Source organism: Rhinolophus hipposideros (assembly GCF_964194185.1).
Source record: "Rhinolophus hipposideros genome assembly, chromosome: 8".
In the NCBI taxonomy this organism is placed as follows: Eukaryota; Metazoa; Chordata; class Mammalia; order Chiroptera; family Rhinolophidae; genus Rhinolophus; species Rhinolophus hipposideros.
In genome coordinates, this window is record NC_138054.1 from 86953245 (window position 1) to 86973278 (window position 20034).

General features: G+C 47.6%; 1 protein-coding gene across 1 annotated transcript; it reads right to left on the reverse strand.

Moving 5' to 3' along the window:
* Window positions 1-10469: 10469 nt before the first annotated feature.
* Window positions 10470-13215, reverse strand: PRAMEF20 (PRAME family member 20; the record flags this gene model as incomplete). The annotated part of the gene is made up of 3 exons (XM_081058073.1): window positions 10470-11043; window positions 11918-12484; window positions 12929-13215. The coding sequence occupies 3 exons, from the start codon at window positions 13213-13215 to the stop codon at window positions 10470-10472; spliced, it is 1428 nt and encodes a 475-aa protein (XP_080914199.1).
* Between the last annotated feature and the right edge of the window lie 6819 nt (window positions 13216-20034).

A 20034-nucleotide genomic window follows, 5' to 3' on the forward strand; every position in this document is an offset into this window, starting at 1 on the left:
AAGGCAGCTGAGGGGCCTGGGGTCCCCATATGACAAGGTGTTTAGCCAAGAGGGAATTAAAAATCAAGCAGGGGGTTGAGGGGGCCACCTGATTGTGACTCCAAGCTGTTTGCCCTTCTCTCTGAAGCGTGTCTGTCCATCTTATTTACTTGTTTACTTGTAAACTGTTGGATAGAGACAGCGAGAACAGCAGGTAGGCAGGATTCTAAGATGGCCGCCAAGATTCCTGCCCCCTGGTGCCCAGACCTTGGACAGCGCCATCCCCCTTGAGTGTGTGGGCGGCACAGAAAATGGTGCCGGGATTTCACCCCTGTGATTAGGTTATATTATAAGGCCAAAAGTGAAGGGATATTGCAGCTGTTGACCTTGGGAAACCAAAAGGGAGATTATCCTGGGTGAGCCCTTTAAAGGAGAATCTTGAAGAGAGAGACTCTGTCCCCTGCTGGTCCAGAAGAAGCAAGTCACGTAAGTTCTACAGCTGCAGCGACATAAATTCTGCCGCATGCATCCTGCCACATGAGCTCAGAATAGGACCCCTGAGGCCCCAATCCCAGGTGACACCTTGATCGAAACCCTGTGAGACCCTGAGCAGAGGACTACCTAGGCCGTGCCCAAGGTATGACCCACAGAAACCTGGAGGTGATAAATGATTATTGTTTTAAGCTGCTGAATTTGTGGTAATTTGTTATTCTTCATAGCACATTAATACTGGGGGTGCCAAAAAATGTACACAAGTGGACACTTTGGTCAACGTTGCTCAAGCAGTAGTTCGCTGTACTCAGAAGTGTCTGGACACTGATGGTAACCACTTTGAGCACCTCTTGTAATTGCAGAAGTTAAATGTGACTTGTATTCATCTTTTGTTATCAGCATATATTGAGTATTACAATTTTAATGCAGCGTTCCTTTCTTAAAATGTGTATAAATTTTTTTGGCACCTTCTGCGTATAGTGACTTGGGAAGAAAAAGACATCCTGGACAGAAACCAATAAAGATCAAAAGATTGAAATCTAACTCTATGTCTGCTCTCTGAATGCTATTTTGTAAGGGGCAGATCATGGAAAAGGTTTTTTTGTGTTTTGTTTGAACAAGTTTATTGATGTAATTGACATATAATCAATTACACATGTTTAAAGAATATAATTTGATAAGTTTTTATCTATTGGTCAATTGATTGATCTATCTATCCCCATGAAATCATCACCACAATCAAGATCATGAACAGTCTTCATTCCAAAGGGTTTCCTTTGTCATCCCTCTTACGACCCCTCCCCAGCGCCAGGCCACCATTGATCTGCTTTGTCACTAGATTCATTTGCATTTTCTAAAGTTTTTTCTAAGTGGAACCATAGAGTAGGAATTCTTTTTGGTTGGGTTTCTTGCATTCAGCCCAACTATTTTGAGATTCATGTATCAGCAGGTCGTTCCTTTTCATGGCTGAGTAGTCCTGAATGCCCTTTGATCTTAAGCAGGTCACTCAGTGTCTCTGGGCCAGTTTTTTCTGTGGCTAACTAGACACCAGATGCCTTGGGAACGACTACATGGCTAACTTCACATCTTTCCTTCTGGGATGCAGGACACCAGGCACCTCTTCCAGTACCTTCTTGACTGTGTACTCAATGCCTGGGGTTTCTCCATGTGTGGCCACTACCTCTGAATCTGAAAAATCTGTCTCTCTTAGCTCTTAATTTGTGGAGGAGAGATGTTGAGACCCCACGCATCTAGGGACCCTCTGTGACATTGAGTGACCTTGCAGACAACAGACCCTGCGTGTGGACTGGCCTGAGTAGCCACAGGCTCTGCAAGGAGAGTTCTGCTCGGGTGTTGCAGACACAGAGGATCAATTGAAATCCAGGGTCGATTTGCTGCCAGCCCTGCCCTCCTTTCTACTGGGATCTTGGGTGAGGAATATAAATAGTTCAATGGGGGATTAGAGAGGCAGCAGGGTACAGCCCCTGCCCTAGAAAAGAAATTAAATATGTTTGAAAAAAGATCAAGAAACAAAAAAGAGAAAAACAACAACAAGGAACACCTTTGGATCTCCTTGGCAGACCTAACCTCAAATCCTGTTTCCCCTGTCCTATATGGAAATGGAAGACAGTAGGCAGCTTACGTCTCTGAAAAGAGTTCATCAAGTCTTGGATAAACATTGTTTTTTTAAAAAAAGATAACAGCTGGAACTTCCAAAACAGAGGGAGTGTGGGGACAGAGCCAGGAGGGCAGTTTCCAGGCTCTCGGCCTCACGTGGCAAGGTGCTGGCTCGGGTAATAGATGGCTATCAACTATAACTATTGGCCATCAGCTGTAACTATTGGCCATCAGCTGTAACCCGTTAGCCATTAGCCACTGATATAACTGCCGTGGCTACACTAGGGTTGTTGGTTGGCAGAGAAGCAGACGGCAGATTGCAGATCATGTGGCTCCTGCTTCCAGTGTCTCCAACCCAACTGCCAGTGAGACTATAGTGGTATGACTCCCCTATTCATGGCTCCATTGCTGTTCCTGTTTGGCCTCGCCATATCCTGCGTTCTTGTGCGGGGAGCGGGACCAGAGACCCTGCATGACGGGATATCTATCTATCGATCGATCGATCGATCGGTAATGGCACCTCCTGAGTCTAGGCCCACCTGGGCAAAGATGCCCTTACCTGGATCTGAAATTCCATCTTTTGGGAGCCACATACCTCCACCTGCCACGAAGCCTCATCTGTTGCTGGGACTAGGGCATTGGCTGGGCTATACTTTTAGAGTCCATTGTTCTAGGGGTCCCAGACTGCCCTGTTCTGGCCATCTCTGCCTGTGGTGAGTTGGAGCCATCCCCAGTTTTCTTGCTCAAGAAACCCCTGCTTCCACAACTTGGTGTGTTCCATATCCTGGTTCCTGAGGCTGGGAAAGAACAGTGGCTTCCTTTGGCCGGGTCCAGGCTGCCATCCTTCTGATGGTTTGGACTTTCTGACCACATGCTGACACTCCCTCCTGGCACGGGTTCCTTTGGTCATGTGTTCAAGTCACATACATTGGGCAGCCTCTCGTCTTCTCTGTGGCTGATTGGCACTGGGTAGCATCACAGGGGCATCTCCATGACAACGACATCTCCCCTTCCATCTACCTTAGGAAAATGACCCTGTGAATGTGTTCTATGAAAGCCTTATGTTTCAGACTGGTTACAATCAAAGATTTTTAGAATGGGAAAGTTTTTTGATTTCTACTAATTTAATTCCCCACCAATTTGCTGATGTGACTATTAAGGCACAACGCGGTGAGGTGACCACAGTAAAACTGTAGAGCTGCTTAATGGCAAAGCAGGATTAGAACCCTCTGGTATCACTTAAGATTGGTTTTGGCTAAACATAACAATAGACAAGCAAACAACAACAAAACCAGATAACGGTAACATAAATAAGAGAGCAGCTTATTTCTCTCCCAGATTAGGAGGTCAGTCAAGGACTTCCGGCCGCTCCATAATTCTAGGAACCCAAGGTTCCTTCTCACTGTGGCTCTGCCGTCGGTAGCATCATGATACAAGATGTCTGCTGGAGCTCCAGCCATCACTTCCGCATTCTAGCGAGCAAGAAGGGGGAACAGAGGGGAATGACACTGCAATCTCTTTTAAGGGGACTTACTAGAAGTTCCACTCAGCACTTCTGCTTATTTCTTATTGGTTTGAACTTGGTCACTAGGCAGTCACTATTTTAAGGGAATCTGGGAAATGAAGTTATTTAGCTGAAAGGGTGGGGGCGGTGTCATGTGACCAGATAAAATGTTGTTGCTACGTTATTCACTAGGGTAGACATGGACGAACGGTATTGAGAGGCAACTAGAAATCTCATATATATGAGTTATATATGTATATCTGGAAAGTTCTCCCCCATCCTTACTCTCAGGTGTGAGCTGGGACTGGGGCTCTGAGCCAGGAATGCATATGTTCAGTTCACCTGTGTTTTCTAATTTGCCTGCTCGCTAAAATTTATTTGTAACCCCAAAATCAATATTCACAGCACTGTGTAGTCACTCACAGACATGCCTATGCTCAGAGTGCAAAATTAGAGTCTCCAGACATGCATGGTCCCAGCAGACGTCACACAAAGGGCTGTTGTGCCCTCCTGGTTTGGCTCTCATACAGCAAACAACCTTTGCACTGTCTGTGTAGCGCTACGTTTTCTGTATTTTTGCACATTTGGTTGGTGATTTTGCTGTCTACAATGGCTCCCAAGGGTAGTGCGAAGGGCTATTTAGTATTCCTCAGCATAAGAGGGCCGTGATGTAACTTATGGAGAAAATAACGCACGTTAGATAAGCTTCATTCAGGCTTGACTTACAGTGCTGTAGGCTGTGAGTTTGATGTTATAAACCATTATCACAGTATATATCAAAGGAGATGTCTTTAAGCAGAAACATACATAAAACAAAGTTAGGCATTGATCGGTTGACAAAATGTGACCAGAGGCTCAAGGAACCCAACCCTGAACATGGGGGGGACAATGTTCAGTATTTGCTAATTCAGCATTTCTGTGACTTTATGGAGCATAACTACTGTAAATAACAAGAACTGACTACACACACACACCCCTCATACAATCGTTTCAACACTCCTGAAAAAGAGAGAACCATTAAGCTTATTTGACAGAAAGGAAAACCAGCTCAGAGAGGTTGGGTGGCTCCCCCAACATTGCACAGCCAGCAAGTGGGCTGGAACTCAGGTCTGGCCAATCCAATTTCTCCCTCTCGCCCCCACCCAGACTGAAGAGAGAGTTAGGGTAAATTCAGAAACCAGGATGGAGGTGGCACAGTAGAGAATTTATGTGTAGAGAGGTCAAGCTGCCAGCTCTGCTGAGCAGAGGAGCCCAGAACCCTCTCTCCTACCCTCTCTGACCCCACCCTCTGCTGAGGGCCCTCAGGGTAAGTGAGCAGGGCTGCCCGGGGCTGAGCTGTGGAGCAGGCAGTTGGCAAGGGGGTGGCTCCCCTACAGGCAGACAGGCAGACAGTTATATATAACTGAGGATTGATTACTGCTATCTCCCCTCCCTGTGTCAGCCACACAGAGGACAGCAATCCTTCATCTTTACCCCAAGCCAGCAGCTGGCAGCCTCCCCCTCCCCTTGGCCCCAGGAGTTGGCCAGTGAGTCCCTTCACAAGCAAGCAGTCCCCAGCGAAAAGAATAGAACGACAAGGAAAAGATAAAGATAGCCGACAACAAATGCAGGAGCTTATGTTGTTTTGTTTGGAAAAGAAGACTTAGAGGAAACATTGAAATAAAAGCAAAATTATAGCAGCTGAGGGACACTCAGAGCCCGTGTAGAAAATGATGGCTGTAAGTGATTCTAAGTATCGCTAATCCTTGGAATGTCGGCTCCCACATGGAATGGGCCCCCTGCCCATTGGATTCTCCAAGGGGTTTGGTCATCAGTGATTGGCCATCTGGTAGGGTCCCTGCTGGGGCACCACTAGCACCACCTTGCAAGGCAGCCCATTCCATTGGGGCCCACTGTAATTGGTAGAAATCACTATGGGGGGCGGGGTCACAAACTGGGTATTCACATCCCCCAGATCCCCTCTAACCCTGGATTCTTCATCTTTACCCAAACTGGAGTCAGTGTGTGTCTATGTGTGTGTAGTCATTTCTTGTTAGTCACAGTAGTTATGTTCCATAACGTCACAGAAATGCTGAATTAGTGAATAGGATTGCAGTAAAATGGCTATAAGGATATGTCCTGGTTGACACTGGCCTTGGAGAAGATGAAAAGAACTATGATAATAATTATCTTTTGAGTTCCTACCATGTGTCAGGTACTTTGTATATGTTTTCCAAATCCCCATGGCAGACAGATCACATCATCCCTCTTTTTCCTGGGGGCATATTGATACTCAGATCGGAAGCCATGTGCCTCGTGAGATAGGCAAGTCAGTGGCCATATCTGTCCCATTATACCACGCCATCCAACCAACACCCAGAACCACTGGGAGCCGAGAGCTCTGGATGGGATGAGCAGGAAGGCATAATTCCTCGGTAATAGCGATTGTTAGAAACAGTTCCTCGGGTTTCCTGGGATGAAAGGGGACCATGGCATCTCTACCAAAGATTTCCAACTGTATCTATTTTTAGAAAAAAAAAAAAATATATATATATATATATATATATATATATATATTAGGTTGGTGCAAAAGTAATTGCAGTTTTTGCAATTATTTTTAACCTTTTAAACCACAATTACTTTTGCACCAACCTAATAAATCTTCAAATAGACCTTCTTGAAAAATCTTCAAGAAGCCCGACAGTATGGGACATGTTCTGTGATCGGCCACTTGGGGGAAATCTGAGAGGGCACCTCATGCTCTTCAGTAAAGTCCAGGGACGGGACTTTGGGAAAACCCAAAGTGGTACTGCCTCCATCCAAGGAAACCCGGGGGGAATGAATGAATGAGTGAATGAATGAATGATGTGATCAGCCCAGGCCTCTCCTGAAACCCATGTCATGACAAGAGTAAGGCTGACCAAAACCTTCCAACCCCTGGCCCCACACCAGGGAGCTCCATAAAGAACTGCTGACTTGAAAGTCTGTGAATCATCACATGTTTGACCACTTACTAGGGTTGATGGGAGAGACCCCGGAGGTGGGGGGAGACCACCTTCTCCCCACTCCTCAGGTTTCCTGGAGGAGGGCATTGGCTCTCCATACACATTAGCTTTCCACACTCTTGGTTCCCACTTTCTCCCTTTCTCCCTCCCCTCCACTCCTTCTCTTCCTGTACTTCCTTCTGTCACCTCCATCCTATCCTCAAAGCCTGAAGCTCAACCTAGGCGGGTCAGTTCAGGTGTGAATGGGGGACTTAGAATACCTGTTTGGCCACAATCCAAACCACTGTCTCTGGTCTTAGCGTAACTGAAACAAGGTCGACATCCAGACCTACACTCTCCTAACTCCTGCATCTTCTCTCGGTTCTGAATATGGAGACAAGGAAAAGAGGAATGACCAGTGATTATCTCTCAAGTTTCAACAACAACAATATGTATTGAGTGCCTACATGGGCCAGACACAGGGTCACTCCTGGGTCAACATTGATGAACAAAATGGGTGAGGTCGTATGCCCTCCCAGAGCGGGGCATCTATTAGGTGGGTACAAAAGTAACTGCGGTTTTTGCCATTATTTTTAACCTTTAAACCGCAATTACTTTTGCACCCACCTAATAGAAGAAACAAGAATGCACATCATTACAAGTTGTGGCATGTGTGTTCTGTGGCGGAAAGCAGCAGAGTGATGGGGAGCAGTGGAGGTGGTCAGGGAAAGCTCCTCTGAGGAGCTGATATAAAAGCTGAAACCTGGACAAGAAGGAGCCGGTCTAGTAAAAAGTGATGGGGGTGGAGCTGGAGTAGGGAGAGCATTACCTGCTTGTCTCCTTCCACCCCTAGAGCCAGGGTTATGCAGCCAATTGCAACGCCTGCACTAACTCCCACTCTAGCCTCCTGAGGTGGAACGTTTTTTACCCCGAAGGAAAAAAGGCCATCTCTGTCTTGTTTGGAGGCGAGTTAATGTCCCTTGCAATGTGCCGCTGCAGAAGGTGACAGCTCTTTGATTTATCTCTTGCTGACAATCCTGCCAGTTGAATGCTAGGCAGCACCTAAACAGAGCTGAAGTGCATTTGACCAAGCCAGCCTATCTGCGTATTCACTCAGGAAGCAGAAGTGGCTCCGGACAAAGAAGAAACTATTTGAGAGCAAAAAGAATTGTGGGGAAACCGAAAGGGTTTGACCAAATCCATGTACAGAAGATGGGGGTGGGGGGAGGGGCAAGCAGCCAGCTTAATTTATCACACTGCCCAGATCCTCTTCAATACGCTCCAGTGAATCGCAACATGCAAAATCAATTTTGAGCTTCTCTGAAAAAGAAAAAAAGAAAAAGAAAAACCACCATTAACTAGTTTTTCATAATGTCCTTGAACCTCCAGTGGTATCTAAATTAGGCAAAAGGAAGTCTTTTTTTTTCAAAGCCTGGTTATATTGAGCACCAGACTGAAATTCTAGTGTCTACGGTTTTGACCTTTCTCTCTCTCTCTCTCTCTCTCTCTCTCTCTCTCTCTCTCTCTCTCTCTCTCTCTCTCTCTCTCTCTCTCCCTTTTAATGGGGGTGACACTGGTTAGTAAAATTGATAGGTTTCAAGTGTACATTTCTCCGACCTTGGAAATAGCACTTACTTCCTCCAGGCTAACTTTTACCTTTTACTTCCCTAGAGGAACCTGGCAGATAAAATCCCTTTATCTCATCTCTTTCCCTTCTTGCTCAGCATCTGATTCACTTCTTTGTCCTAAACAGAGGCAAATCTCCCCCCAAAATCAAGGATTCCAGCCAGACAAGGTAAACGCATAGTTGATGCTCTGTCCTAACCAAAGGATTAAGAATAATGCACGTCTGCCTCGCTTAAGACCAAAGGGACAAAAGGGAGCAAATCTTCATCACGTCCTGTTCTTTTGTTGTCATTTCTTCTTGCTGAGGAATAAGGGGTCTCACGAGGGCGAACTCCAGCAGGAAGAAGCCGTCATTACAATGAACCGGAGTCTGCACTATCTTCCTCCAGAGACCAAGGAGGGATTTGAATTTTCAAGGAGGTTCAGTCCTCTGTCTGTAACCACATCAAAGTGGGTCACGGACCTGCTCTAACAGATTTCACTGTCAAATAGGAAGCTGGCGCCAGGCCCAGCCCATGATGGAAAGTTAATGGAATGTTTCTCATCCAGGGCCTTTGGAGTTGTGGAGATGTTGGGGACATAAAGGCAAGCCACAGTGTTAAGTGGAAGAAAAAAAAATGCCACGTTTTGACGAGTTAACTCTCAGACTCTCCCCTTGCCCCATCATGAATATGGATGTGTTTAAAAAGCGATTGAGTGATAAGCGATCTCATCCAGTACATTTGGGGGTGGAGGGGAGGGTTCTTAAAGTGTCCTCTTGAAACCCTGTCTCCCTTTTGCACTTCGCAGTTTTCGCCAAGGGTCTGAGTGCCCCGGCCCTGAATTCCTGGAGCAACCTTCGCTGTTGTCATTGCTGTCATAGTCTTTTGTCCTGACAACCTGGTATGCACCTCTCGGTCACTCAGCAGTGACCACAGAACCATCCCTTCAGCCAGAAACAGATTTGACAAGGTGTAGGACTCAAGAGCCGCTCTACTGGGCACACCCATCTCCAACTGCTATGAGTGGTGATGGCTAATGACTCCCAGCTCCTGCTTCTTCTAGAGAATCATCCCCCCTCTCCCACCCCAAAGTGAAGGCCCCTTGTCAGCCCTGCCCCAGGCTTCTCACAAAAGCAGCCCCCTGGCCTCCAGGTGGGACCCACACTGTGGTACACTCCACACTCCAGAGCCCCCCATGGGGTCAGGCTGAAACCAGCTGCAACTGTTATTAATACTCATCCTGATATACTGATTTCCAAACATGCTATCCTATGGAGTCTTCTTTGACAGGGAGAGACGGAAGGGTGTTATGGGAATAAAGTCAATCTCTCATTGATATGCCCTAGCCCCTCAAAAAGGGTATGCTTTTAATGCAGTGTAGAAATATACTTTTTCATGTTATATGCCTATATGACTTCAGTTAATTTTGCTAAAAGGAACCCCAATATCTTTCCTGGCCACAGAAAGTCTAATTTGCGAAGGATTGCCAGCCACCAGGATGACAGGCATGAGTTATTGGTAAGGCCCAGAGGCCGTGGCTGGTCTGCAGTGTGGACGACCCCATCCAGACCTGGGGGCCCTGCCTTGTGCAGTGAAGCCCTTTCCTCACAGCCAAAAGCCAGGAACTGAGACTTGAGCATGAGACTTGAGGCATGCTCATGCTCAAGGTCCTGGCCTGAGTCAGCAGTGAGAGCCCCCACCAAGACTCCTTCACGCCAACGGCTCATTGGCCACGTAGTGGAATATATATTCCAGTTGTGTATATTAACCCACAGAGCAGCGATGGAAATCAGGAGGGAAGATGCCGGGAGAACTGGAGGGAATGATAAAAATGGTTCTGTGAACCCCCGGGGCCGAACCTCATCCCAGCAGTTAGAGTTAGATCTTGACAACTCAGCGCCATTTTTTCTGTAGTAACTGGAGAGTCCTGAGGTGCAAGCTGGGAAAGCAGGTTAGTATATCATGGAGGACCCCAGACGGTTGCCACTGAAGTTTCCTTTATTTGTGACATTGCTTTACGACCATCACCTCAAGGTAACTCCCACCTGTGTCTCTCAAGCCCAGGTCCCCTTCCGGCAACTCAGACTCATGTTTCGGACTCTCTAGGACACTTGTCCCCTAAGGTCCCATTCATTTCTCGAGTCAAATTGCCCCCTGCAATCCTGAACCCCAGCCAGATCACCTTCCTTTTCCCATTTGCACCGAGCACATGTCTGAAACCATGGGCATGTTCCCTTTATAATGCACCTCGGTCCTAGGTTTCAGTTTCCAAGTGCCCAGAAGAAAGCTTTTGCTGGATGCACTGCACTAAGCAGGGCTAGTGCAGGGGCATAGAATGAGCTCCATGTCATAGAATGTCTTGCTGCCATAGTGAGGACAGGGGCTGGTGCTAAGCCACATGGTCCTGGGCCGTCCCAAGTCCTTCAGAACCTCCATCAGCTCAGCCCGAATCTGGGCAAACCTCCTCCTCTCGAGAGCACCCTTGGAGTTGTAACTCTCCAGAGGGGCGGGGTACCACTCTAGGCTTACACTGCGTTGCCCGGCCGTGTGACACAGCAGCTTCTCCACCATGGCCATAGAGAGGGGGTTCCCGGAGATGCTGAAGGTCCTGAGCTGGCAGCAGCGGCTCAGGACAGGTAGGATGACCTCGACTTGGCAGTCCACGATTCCACAATAAACTAAATCCAGGTCCTGGAGGGTGGATGCAACTATCTCTAGCAGAGCTCGGAGGGGCTTGGGACTGAAATCGGCCAGGGTGACTCCACTCAGATCCAGGTCCTTTAGCTGACTGAGGTTTGGGGACTGGGACAGATGCTTCAAGTCTGATTCCATAAGCAGACAGTTAGTTATTGGGAGGGTCTCCAAAGGCGTCTGCAGGCAGCTGGGGAGAGACGGAGCAGTTAATTCTGGGGGACAGCAGTAGCGGGGAAAGGGGGCCTCAAGGTGGGAGAGGACCGAGTCAACCAAGCCCAGGGTCCTTCTGACCATCTGATGAAGGCCAACACCCAGGGCGCCCAGTCTCATTTTAGCCTGAGTCTTTTCAACTCGCTCAAGCTCCCTTTCCTTACCGGTCAAGCAGAGCACTCCACTTACTTATGAGGATGAATGGACATGACATAATGGAATATGCTCAGGAGAGCCTGGCTCCATGGGCATCACTGAATTTCAATATTGGGAGACAAGGCCAAAATGCTCTCAACTCAGACAGGCTTCCTTCTGTCCCCTGCTTGAACCCCAGGCACCCAGATCTCTGGGCCACTTGAGGCTAGTTCTTCTGATGTATGACATCAACTGGGGTGTCCATTACTGCAAACCACTTTTCACTTTTTATAATTCTTTTCACTCCTGCTCCTTGATCTCCAGAATCAAGCATTTCTCATATGTTAACTAGCTCACCTGGAGCGCAAAGCAACCTTTTACAGATGAGGATTTGAAACAGGCTCATTCGCGTTCACGCAGCTGGTGAGCAGAGCTTATCTTTGGAAACACTTAGGTCTGATGTGGCTTTCCCTCCTCACTCACCCCTTATCCTAAGTCATCTTAACTTGGACATCGCTTCCTAGGGAAGAGTTCGCTAGGTCTGAACCCCCACTGTATAGCTTCCTAGTACGGTGTCTCTTTCCAGAGACTCTATCCCAATTTGTCTCTCTACCTTTCTTTCGAGTGGTTCCATGAGACCACACTTGAGGATAGAGCAGCAAACAAGGCGATGCTCTTGACCCTCGAGGGTGTGCGTTCACTGTTACACTGCTCACCTGACCGTCTGGTCCAGCCGCCCTTCAAGGAAGGAGGGAGATTCCATATAGAGCTTCTGGAGGTGGTGCAGCCGAAGGAACTGAGAGGTGAATTGGGAGACATGCCGCTCCTTCTCCTCCTCTTCGGAGGCCGGCATGTGGATGTGGGAGAGAAAGAGTGTGTGCACGTTCCTCATCTGACCCAGGTAAGGAGCAAACACCCCCAGGGTGGACAGGTTCCAGGTGCAATTTACTTCCACCTCCTGGATACAGTCCAGCTGCACCATAGCCAGGACCTTCGTAATACTCTTGATGGGCACCACGAAAATCTTCAGCGTCTTACAGCACAGGTGGAGTGATCCTGCTTTCTGCTTGGTCCAATGGATGAGGTAGGTGAAGAACTGATTCCAGATCCTATTGCTGAAGCTAAGATCGATGAATACCTCCAAGGGGGCCAAGTGCTTCCTCATGGAACTGGCCTCAACCACCGGTCCCATTGGTGAGCTCACCTGGGCCCCGGCTCCAGACCACATGCTCCAGAAGTTCTGACCAGTATTCCGTAAATCCAGAACCTGCAGTTTCCACCTCCTGTGGGGGGAAGCAGGACATTAGCTGAAACGCTTTAAGGTCAACAGAAAGAGCTCAGCAGCATGAAACCGAGCATCTCAGAGTTTAGGCAACAATGGGACTTCCCCTCTGAGCTTATACTTCACATCCCGATGTCAGTGTCTCCCATGCCCTCTTCTTTCCTCTCTGCCTTTCTCCATCTCCTTCCTCTTCCATTCTTCCTGGTCTCTACGTCCAGTACCTCTAAGTACCATCGGGAGGAGGTAGGGGCATGTCCTTTCAGGTGCCCCAGCCTCTTAAGAGTCCTCCACTTTCCAAAGTGGACTCAGCAATGGCCAAGGCCTCTCTGAGCTTCGCTGGCACCATCAGAGAACTCTGATCCACCCTTTGGCCCTCCACACTCCCTGCCCCCAGCCGTGTGCCAGGATACACAGGACTCTTCCAGGCGACCTGGATCTGCCTTACCTGGGGCGAACCTTCTGGGCAAGCAGGATGTGAAGCCCATCCAACGTAGCTCGTAAGGTCTTGTGCTGAGGCATTTGCATCAGGCCCCCCAGAGGGAGGCGGGTGAAGGGCCAGGCATGCACCATCGCCATCAGGAACTTTCTGTGTCTTCCACAGAACGCCTCCATGAACAGTGGCGGGAAGAGCTCAGTGGGCAGATACTCCAGAGATGCGATGGCCAAGGCCTCGTCCCTCAGCAGGCTCTTTCCCGCCAGTTCCAGGAGTCTGGGTGGCGTCTGGAGGCTCATCTTTGAATCTTCCCTGAAGGGAATCCTGTGGAAGCGTCAAGGGAATACAGCATCTTTCTCAGGTCAAGCATGAGCATGCCCATCGTCTGACTCCCCACCCTTCAGAGGAACCAACTCAGGGCGAAAGTCACTGCTCTGGCAAGGATGGAAGAGCTTCAGTTTACCCAGTTGCATTCTGAGCTCGGTGGCCACAGAGTCACAGCTCTGCCCCTACCAGCCCCAGGACAGGCATCTCAGAAGTACCCCCGGCTTTGATTCCAGTCCCACTGGGAAATGGGTACCAAGGAGACAAAGCAGACCCCCACCCTTGTCGGGGGACCATCACTCATGTGGCCCAACACAGCCTACACCCTCAGTTTCCACAGTTAACCTGGTTGGGAAAGATTAAGATGATGCCCCTAAAATGGGTGCCATGCATCTTTTAAAAATTTAAATGACAAACTGTAAAAAAGTTGTGTAACAAAGCTTAGAGGTAAAAAAAAACCCCTGAGACGTACATTTCTATGTGTTATCTCTTTACATCTATTAGAAGGAGTTCAGGGGAACAAATAGTTCACATTCAGTATAGACTCGACTCTTTACAATCATGTGGAATGTTCTGAAGCTTTCAGCTAGAAAAGAAGGCCTAACTAGTAAAATCACAAAACCACCAAGTATGTGAGCTATAATCTAAGTGCACAGACTAAATCCTTGAAGTGTCAAGAAATAAAATGCCAGTTAGATGTTTTTCATTAGAAAAAAAAATCAGCTCAGTTAAGATATTTAAAAATGACAAACCAAAGCACAAATCAAAATGTTTCGGATTAAGGCAAAACTACACGTAAGAGGCAAAACCAAGCCTTAAATCTGTTCATCTGAAAATAAAGAGGAATGCTCTCCTTGCCATCTCAGGCTGCAGGTCTCCATGCTGCCTAAGGTAAGGTGGGGGTGTCCTTAGCTGAAGTTGGAAACTTACCTGCCCTGAGGTGGTTGGCTGGGTGCTCAGACCTCAGACCTGGGAGCAAACCAAGGTAGTGACTCCAGAGCTGAAGTATTCTGTATCTCTTCTTTGGAGACAGGCTTTTATAGATCTTTCTAATCACATCTCCCCTTTTCAACTACTAACCTCCAATCAGAAAGCAATAACTTGAGTAGATTCCTCAGTCTCCGTCCAGTTAATCCTAATGGGATCTTTACCTTTCTCCAGATTAAATGATTAAATCAGACCTCTATTGAGGAAAGAGCAAGAATTCGGGAAGGGCACAGTTCATTGATTCAGTCCCTAGACACTGATTAAGTTTTCCTGATAGTGAGACCGTGCTCTTCTCGGTGTGGGAAGGGTGTAATCAGTTCCTGACTTTAGACAGAACAAACAAAACAAACCTGAAAGCCTCATTGCTGGGGGATCTTTGGCCACTTCAAAATCATCAGAAAGTTCCAGTTAAAACAACTTTGTGAAGACAGTGGTGTCATCCCCAAAGAAAAGAAACGTGACCACCTGTCCAGCCCTCTCATTTTATAAGTGAAGCCACGTCATTATTAATTTATTTGATCGATCTGGCTGTATTTCAGGGTCATGTTGAACATCAGTTCTTATCGTACAGATAACATAAAATTTGGAGCATAAAATTTGGAGACCAAAGACCCAGGTTTGAACCTGGGCTTTGCACCAAATTGCTGTTGACGATGAACAAATTTCTTAGTTTCTTTGTTTTAATTCCCTCATTTATAATCACAAAAGCTTCTGTCTTCTTAAAGTTGTTATGAAGTTTGACTGACACATTTTCCATGTGTGCCTAATACACATGTAAATACAATACCCACTGCCTAATACAACACCCACTGGCTGTAAGTGGCTGCTGAGCTCTTGAAATGTGGCTCCTCCAAATTAAGATGTGCTGTCAGTGAAAAAGACACTCTGGATTTTCAAGACTTAGTATGAAAAAAACGTATATAATATCTCGGGGATTATTTGTTTCTGTTGGCTACATGTTGAAATGGCAATATTTTGTACTCACTGAATTAAATACAATATATTATTTAGATTTAAAAGAAAAGAAACGTCTCCGTGCATCAAGTTGTCACTCAGGTTTGATGTCAGGTAACATAGCAGGTCATGAACCCATTCAGGGAGCAAGGGACATGTGCTTGAGGATGTCACTGGTCTTCCAGACCACAAGGCTTCTCTGAAGGAGGCCAGGTCAGAACCACAATGAGAAGCAGGGGTGAGAGCTGGGCAGGGCGCTGAGCTCAGCCATTCTAATGGGACCCTGTGAATGGCCCAAGATCATGTGAAATATGGGTGGTTTTTTTCTTGGTGAGGAGGGAGATTGAAAGATTTTTCTCTGGGTGACTTTAGAAACTAAAAGGGGAGTGGCTGAATTGGAGACAGTGTCATCCATGAGGGCAGGGAGGGAGATCCTATCTTCTGTTCCTCCCAAGAGGAAAAGGGTGTCCCCTCCATGAAAGATGAGATGTGCTCAGCAAATTGGCTGGAGAAGATTAAATCCAAGAATGTGAGCTGAGGGAGAGGCAGCCAGCCCTAGAAGTCATACGTTTCCAAGCCTGAAAGGCACTAAGGACGCGGGGGGTTCTTGGAGATCTTGGAGCCAGGGAGAGAAAGAAACGTGGGCCAATCACACCTAGCCCTGTCATGGTCATGGTGACAGGTAGCAGCTGCTACCAGGAGACATTTATCTCAGATTCAGGGTTCTTCCACAGGGGACACTTCCCAGACAGCAAGTAGCCCCAGCCATTTTCCAGGGCCCCTGGGAGCCTAACCATAATCCCACTGGCTCTTTTCCAAGTATATTTTGATAATTAACGTTTCCTCAAACAATTGTACCAATTGAGGTAACAACTGAGGCAAAGGCAATTTCCAAAAGCCCTTTCCTGCCCCTAAACTGGTTGGACACAGAGATTCTGCTCACGGACATGCCGTTAGGCATAGAGACAAAACTCTTTACTGTTCATATTAAGCACAGTGCCCAAATACCAACACGTTTCCCCACAAAATTCAGAAGTGACATTTGGAGTTGAAGGGTCTGCTATGGTCAGGGATGACACCCATCTGGGCTGGATCACGCGTGGATTTTGGGCGTGGAGTTAGGGACACAAAGGAAGAGAAATCTCCTTCCACCCCCAAAGATGTCTCCATGGCTTTCTCCCTCCCTTCGCACCCCCCAATTCAGTGTGATGCTGAAATAATTCTTACCACTGGCTGCCAAGGCTAGGGTTCTTTGAAGGATGTTCTCTGTCTGGGTATCTTTCCAGAAGATTCCTTTCTCCACATTTCTACCCTATATTTGTCAATGGCCTTTGCATAAAACTAGGTTAATCATCATCGTTAATGGGCTGCAGTAGAGTGAAATTAGTAACGATAATCATAAACGCCTGTGTATTGAACACCCACTGGGTGAGCAATGGTGCAGGCACTTTTCATCTGCTCCCTCAAGTGCCCTTCACAGAAAATCTAAAGTTCACTGCTATTTTCCCCATTTTTAGGTTGCTGGACCCAAGTCTTGGCCAGGGACAGGAACCCACCCACGTTCACGCAGCAAGTAATTGGTAGATTCCCTCAGGTGAGGGGCTCAGAAGGACCCCCAAGTTGTCAGACAGCCATCATGTGAACATGAGTGGAATTAGGAACATGGCAGAAATCCAAGCTAGGGATGTTTCTATGGGATCCCAGCTTCTATAAGATCCAAGGAGATGGGAGCGGTTAAGGTCTTCAAATGTTCTAGAAAGTATAAAAACCTAACACTCTCTTTTCTGCACAGAGGCAATGGGACACTCCTCTGTCCATCTCCACACAGAGACTGTTTGCTCAGGGGACACACTGGGGCATCTGAAGAGGTGGAAACACATCTGCATGGAGGTGCTATCCTTCCTGACCAGTTGAGGGGGCTCAGCAGGACTCCCAGGTTCCAATGAGAAGCCTGGATTTGGGACACATTTCTACCGTGTCGTGGTCATCTGTTCTCATGGACCTCGTTTGCTGCCCAGGTCAGAGCAGCCTTCTGAGCCTGCCCTCGGGAGGATGTCCTGACCCCCTTTTCCAGTCAGAATCCCAGGAATGTCGGTTCAACTAAGACTCCAAAACATCTGCTCCCAGGTCCTTGCTCAGAGGTGTAGAATATTTCTGTGCCTCCAATTCCCTCTCCTGACTGGGCAACCCTCTTTCTACATCCCAGGAATGTCAGTTCACCTCTCCAGGAACCTGGAGCGTGGGGACCCTTCCAATGGAATCTGAAGAAATTCTCAAATTCTACTGAGGTGTTTTGGAGAATACAACTAACCACAAGGCATAGTGTTCTCCAGTTGCACTTCTGAATCCAAACAGGCACCCAGGAATGTCGAGGGCGCCCCCTCCTGGGTTGCTGAGAAGTCATGGATCTTCTGGTATTCCTGGAAGAGCCAGGCTAAGGGAGAAGCTCTGGGGACCAGTCCCCAGGCATCAGCCCTCCCCTCTGTGGCTCTCTCAGCCCCACTTTTGAGCAGACAAAGTTTTCCTGGGATGCAGGATGTCCTTCCCCCCCACCAAGTCGTCTCTTCTGACCCTGAAATGTTTTGCCCTCTGCCTTTTTAAAAATCCAAGTCCCCGTGATGGCCCTCATAGCCCCTCTAGTATTCAACAGAGTCTTTAGATCCACTCATATCTTGCCTAAGAGGGCTGTCCTTTCTTCCTCACCAGTAAAGATGTGATGACCACATTGCTCTGGGTCCAAGCTTGAGGAACAAGCTTGTAGAGGTATGGAGGGTTGGAAGGAATCTGCTGACTCACTCCAGGCAGGATGGGGCCTTGGGGATTAGGGAAGAAAGAGGGACAAGAGCAGGGAATGGCCAGAGGAGCTGGTGCAGGGCCAGATGAGGGGGGAGGAGGGAAATGAGCAGACAAGGTCCCTTGGCTCCCACAGAGCTGTGACACTTCAAGGCTGGGGACTTGTGTCTGAGACCGCTGGGGGGCACTACAGACCTAGATTTGGGAGGTGTGAGTTCCCAAAGGGCTTGCTTTGTTTGCTGTGACCTCCATGAAGTTCCAGTGGCTGTCCCCCCACCCCACCCCTGCTCCCACCCCAAGGGCACAGAGTAAGGCCAGTGGAGAATCCAGGGAAAGAATAGTGAGCAACCATTCTGGATGCAAAGATGAGGGACAGGTTAGGAGGGAAGAGGAGGGCCGAGCCTTAGCATGTAGACCTGGGAAAGGGATGCTCTGGATAATTTTGCCGTTCAGTCTCCTCACTCATCATGGCCTCATCAGACTGTGAGAATTGGGCTTTTCAGGAGGAAATGAGGCCAAACCCCACAGTCAATCAGCCTGAGGGTCAATCCCACCCACTGATATGCCAATAGCAATCAAGGCTCAACTATAACAGGAAATTTGGCACTGTGTTTTGTCATCCAAATTACCCCAAATCTCCTACTGCAAGTCATAGGAAGGTGATGGTGGATGACAGTAAAACAAGGGCCCATCAGGTTGCCTGACACTTTCCAGTGGAACAAAGTAGGAGCACAGAGTCAAGACAGTCTTATGGGAGCTCCCTTATAAGTTACTAGTTGCTTTTCTCTTGCTGCTTTTAGGATTCTCTCTGTCTTTAACCTTTGTCATTTTAATTATAATCTGTCTTGGTGTGGGCCTGTTTGGGTTCATACTATTTGGGACTCTACACTTCCTGGACTTGTATGTCTCTTTCCTTCACCAGGTTAGGAATGTTTTCAGTTATTATTTCTTCAAATATAATCTCAATCCCTTACTTCCTCTCTTCTCCTTCTGGTACCCCTATGATGAGAATGTTGTTATGCTTGGTGTTGTCCTAGAGGTCTCTTAAACTATCCTCATTTTTTTGGACTTTTTTTTTTCTTTTTGCTATTCTGATTGGGTGTTTTCTTCTACCTTTTCTTCCAAATCACTGATTCAAACCTCTGCTTCATCTAGTCTGCTGGTGATTCCTTCTAGTGCAGTCTTCATTTCAGTTATTGTATTCTTCACTTCCGACTGGTTCTTTTTTTATGGTTTATATGTTCTTTTCTGTGATTTTTATCTCTTTGTTGAAGTTTTCACTAAGTTTATTGAGCATCCTTATAACCATTGTTTTGAACTCTATCTGGTAGGTTGCTTGCTTCCATTTCGTTTAGTTCTTTTTCTGGAGTTTTCTCCCGTTCTTTCATTTAGGACGCATTCCTTTGTTTCCTCTTTGTGGCTGCCTCTGTGTGTTTGTTTCTATGTATTAGGTAGATCTGCTATGTCTCCCATCTTGGTCAGGTGGCCTTATGTAGTAGGTGCCCTGTGGAGCCCTGGCACAGTCTCCCTGGTCACCTGCTCTGGGTGCTCCAGGAGTCTCCCTCATGTGGGTTGTGTGTACCCTCCTGTTATAGTTGAGCCTTGATTGCTATTGGCATATCAGTGGGTGGGATTGACCCTCAGGCTGATTGACTGTGGGGTTTGGCCACATCCACATCTTACAGGCTGCTGTGCAGAGGGTGGGGGCTTACTTCACTGAGTGGGACTCACCACAGTGGGCTCTCGTGACTGCTGAAACTGTCCTTTTTGTGTGCCACTTATGGGGCTTATTGTGTGGTGCTCTGCTGTAATCTGAAGCCAACCTCTGAGTATGTTGGTTCTGGGGCCTCTTGTGAGGGGCTCTGGTGCAGGCCTATGTCACTCACTGCCTGTGACCGGCCGGGGACTACCTGATAGGAACTACAAAGTGATCCGTGGTTGTTTGCTGCCTATGCTATACCTGGAGGCACATAGGAGAAGCTGCGCTGCAAACTGAGGTCAGCTGTCACAACCAATACCTGGACTGGGGTAGTGCCACAAAAAACCACCTTCCCCTTTTC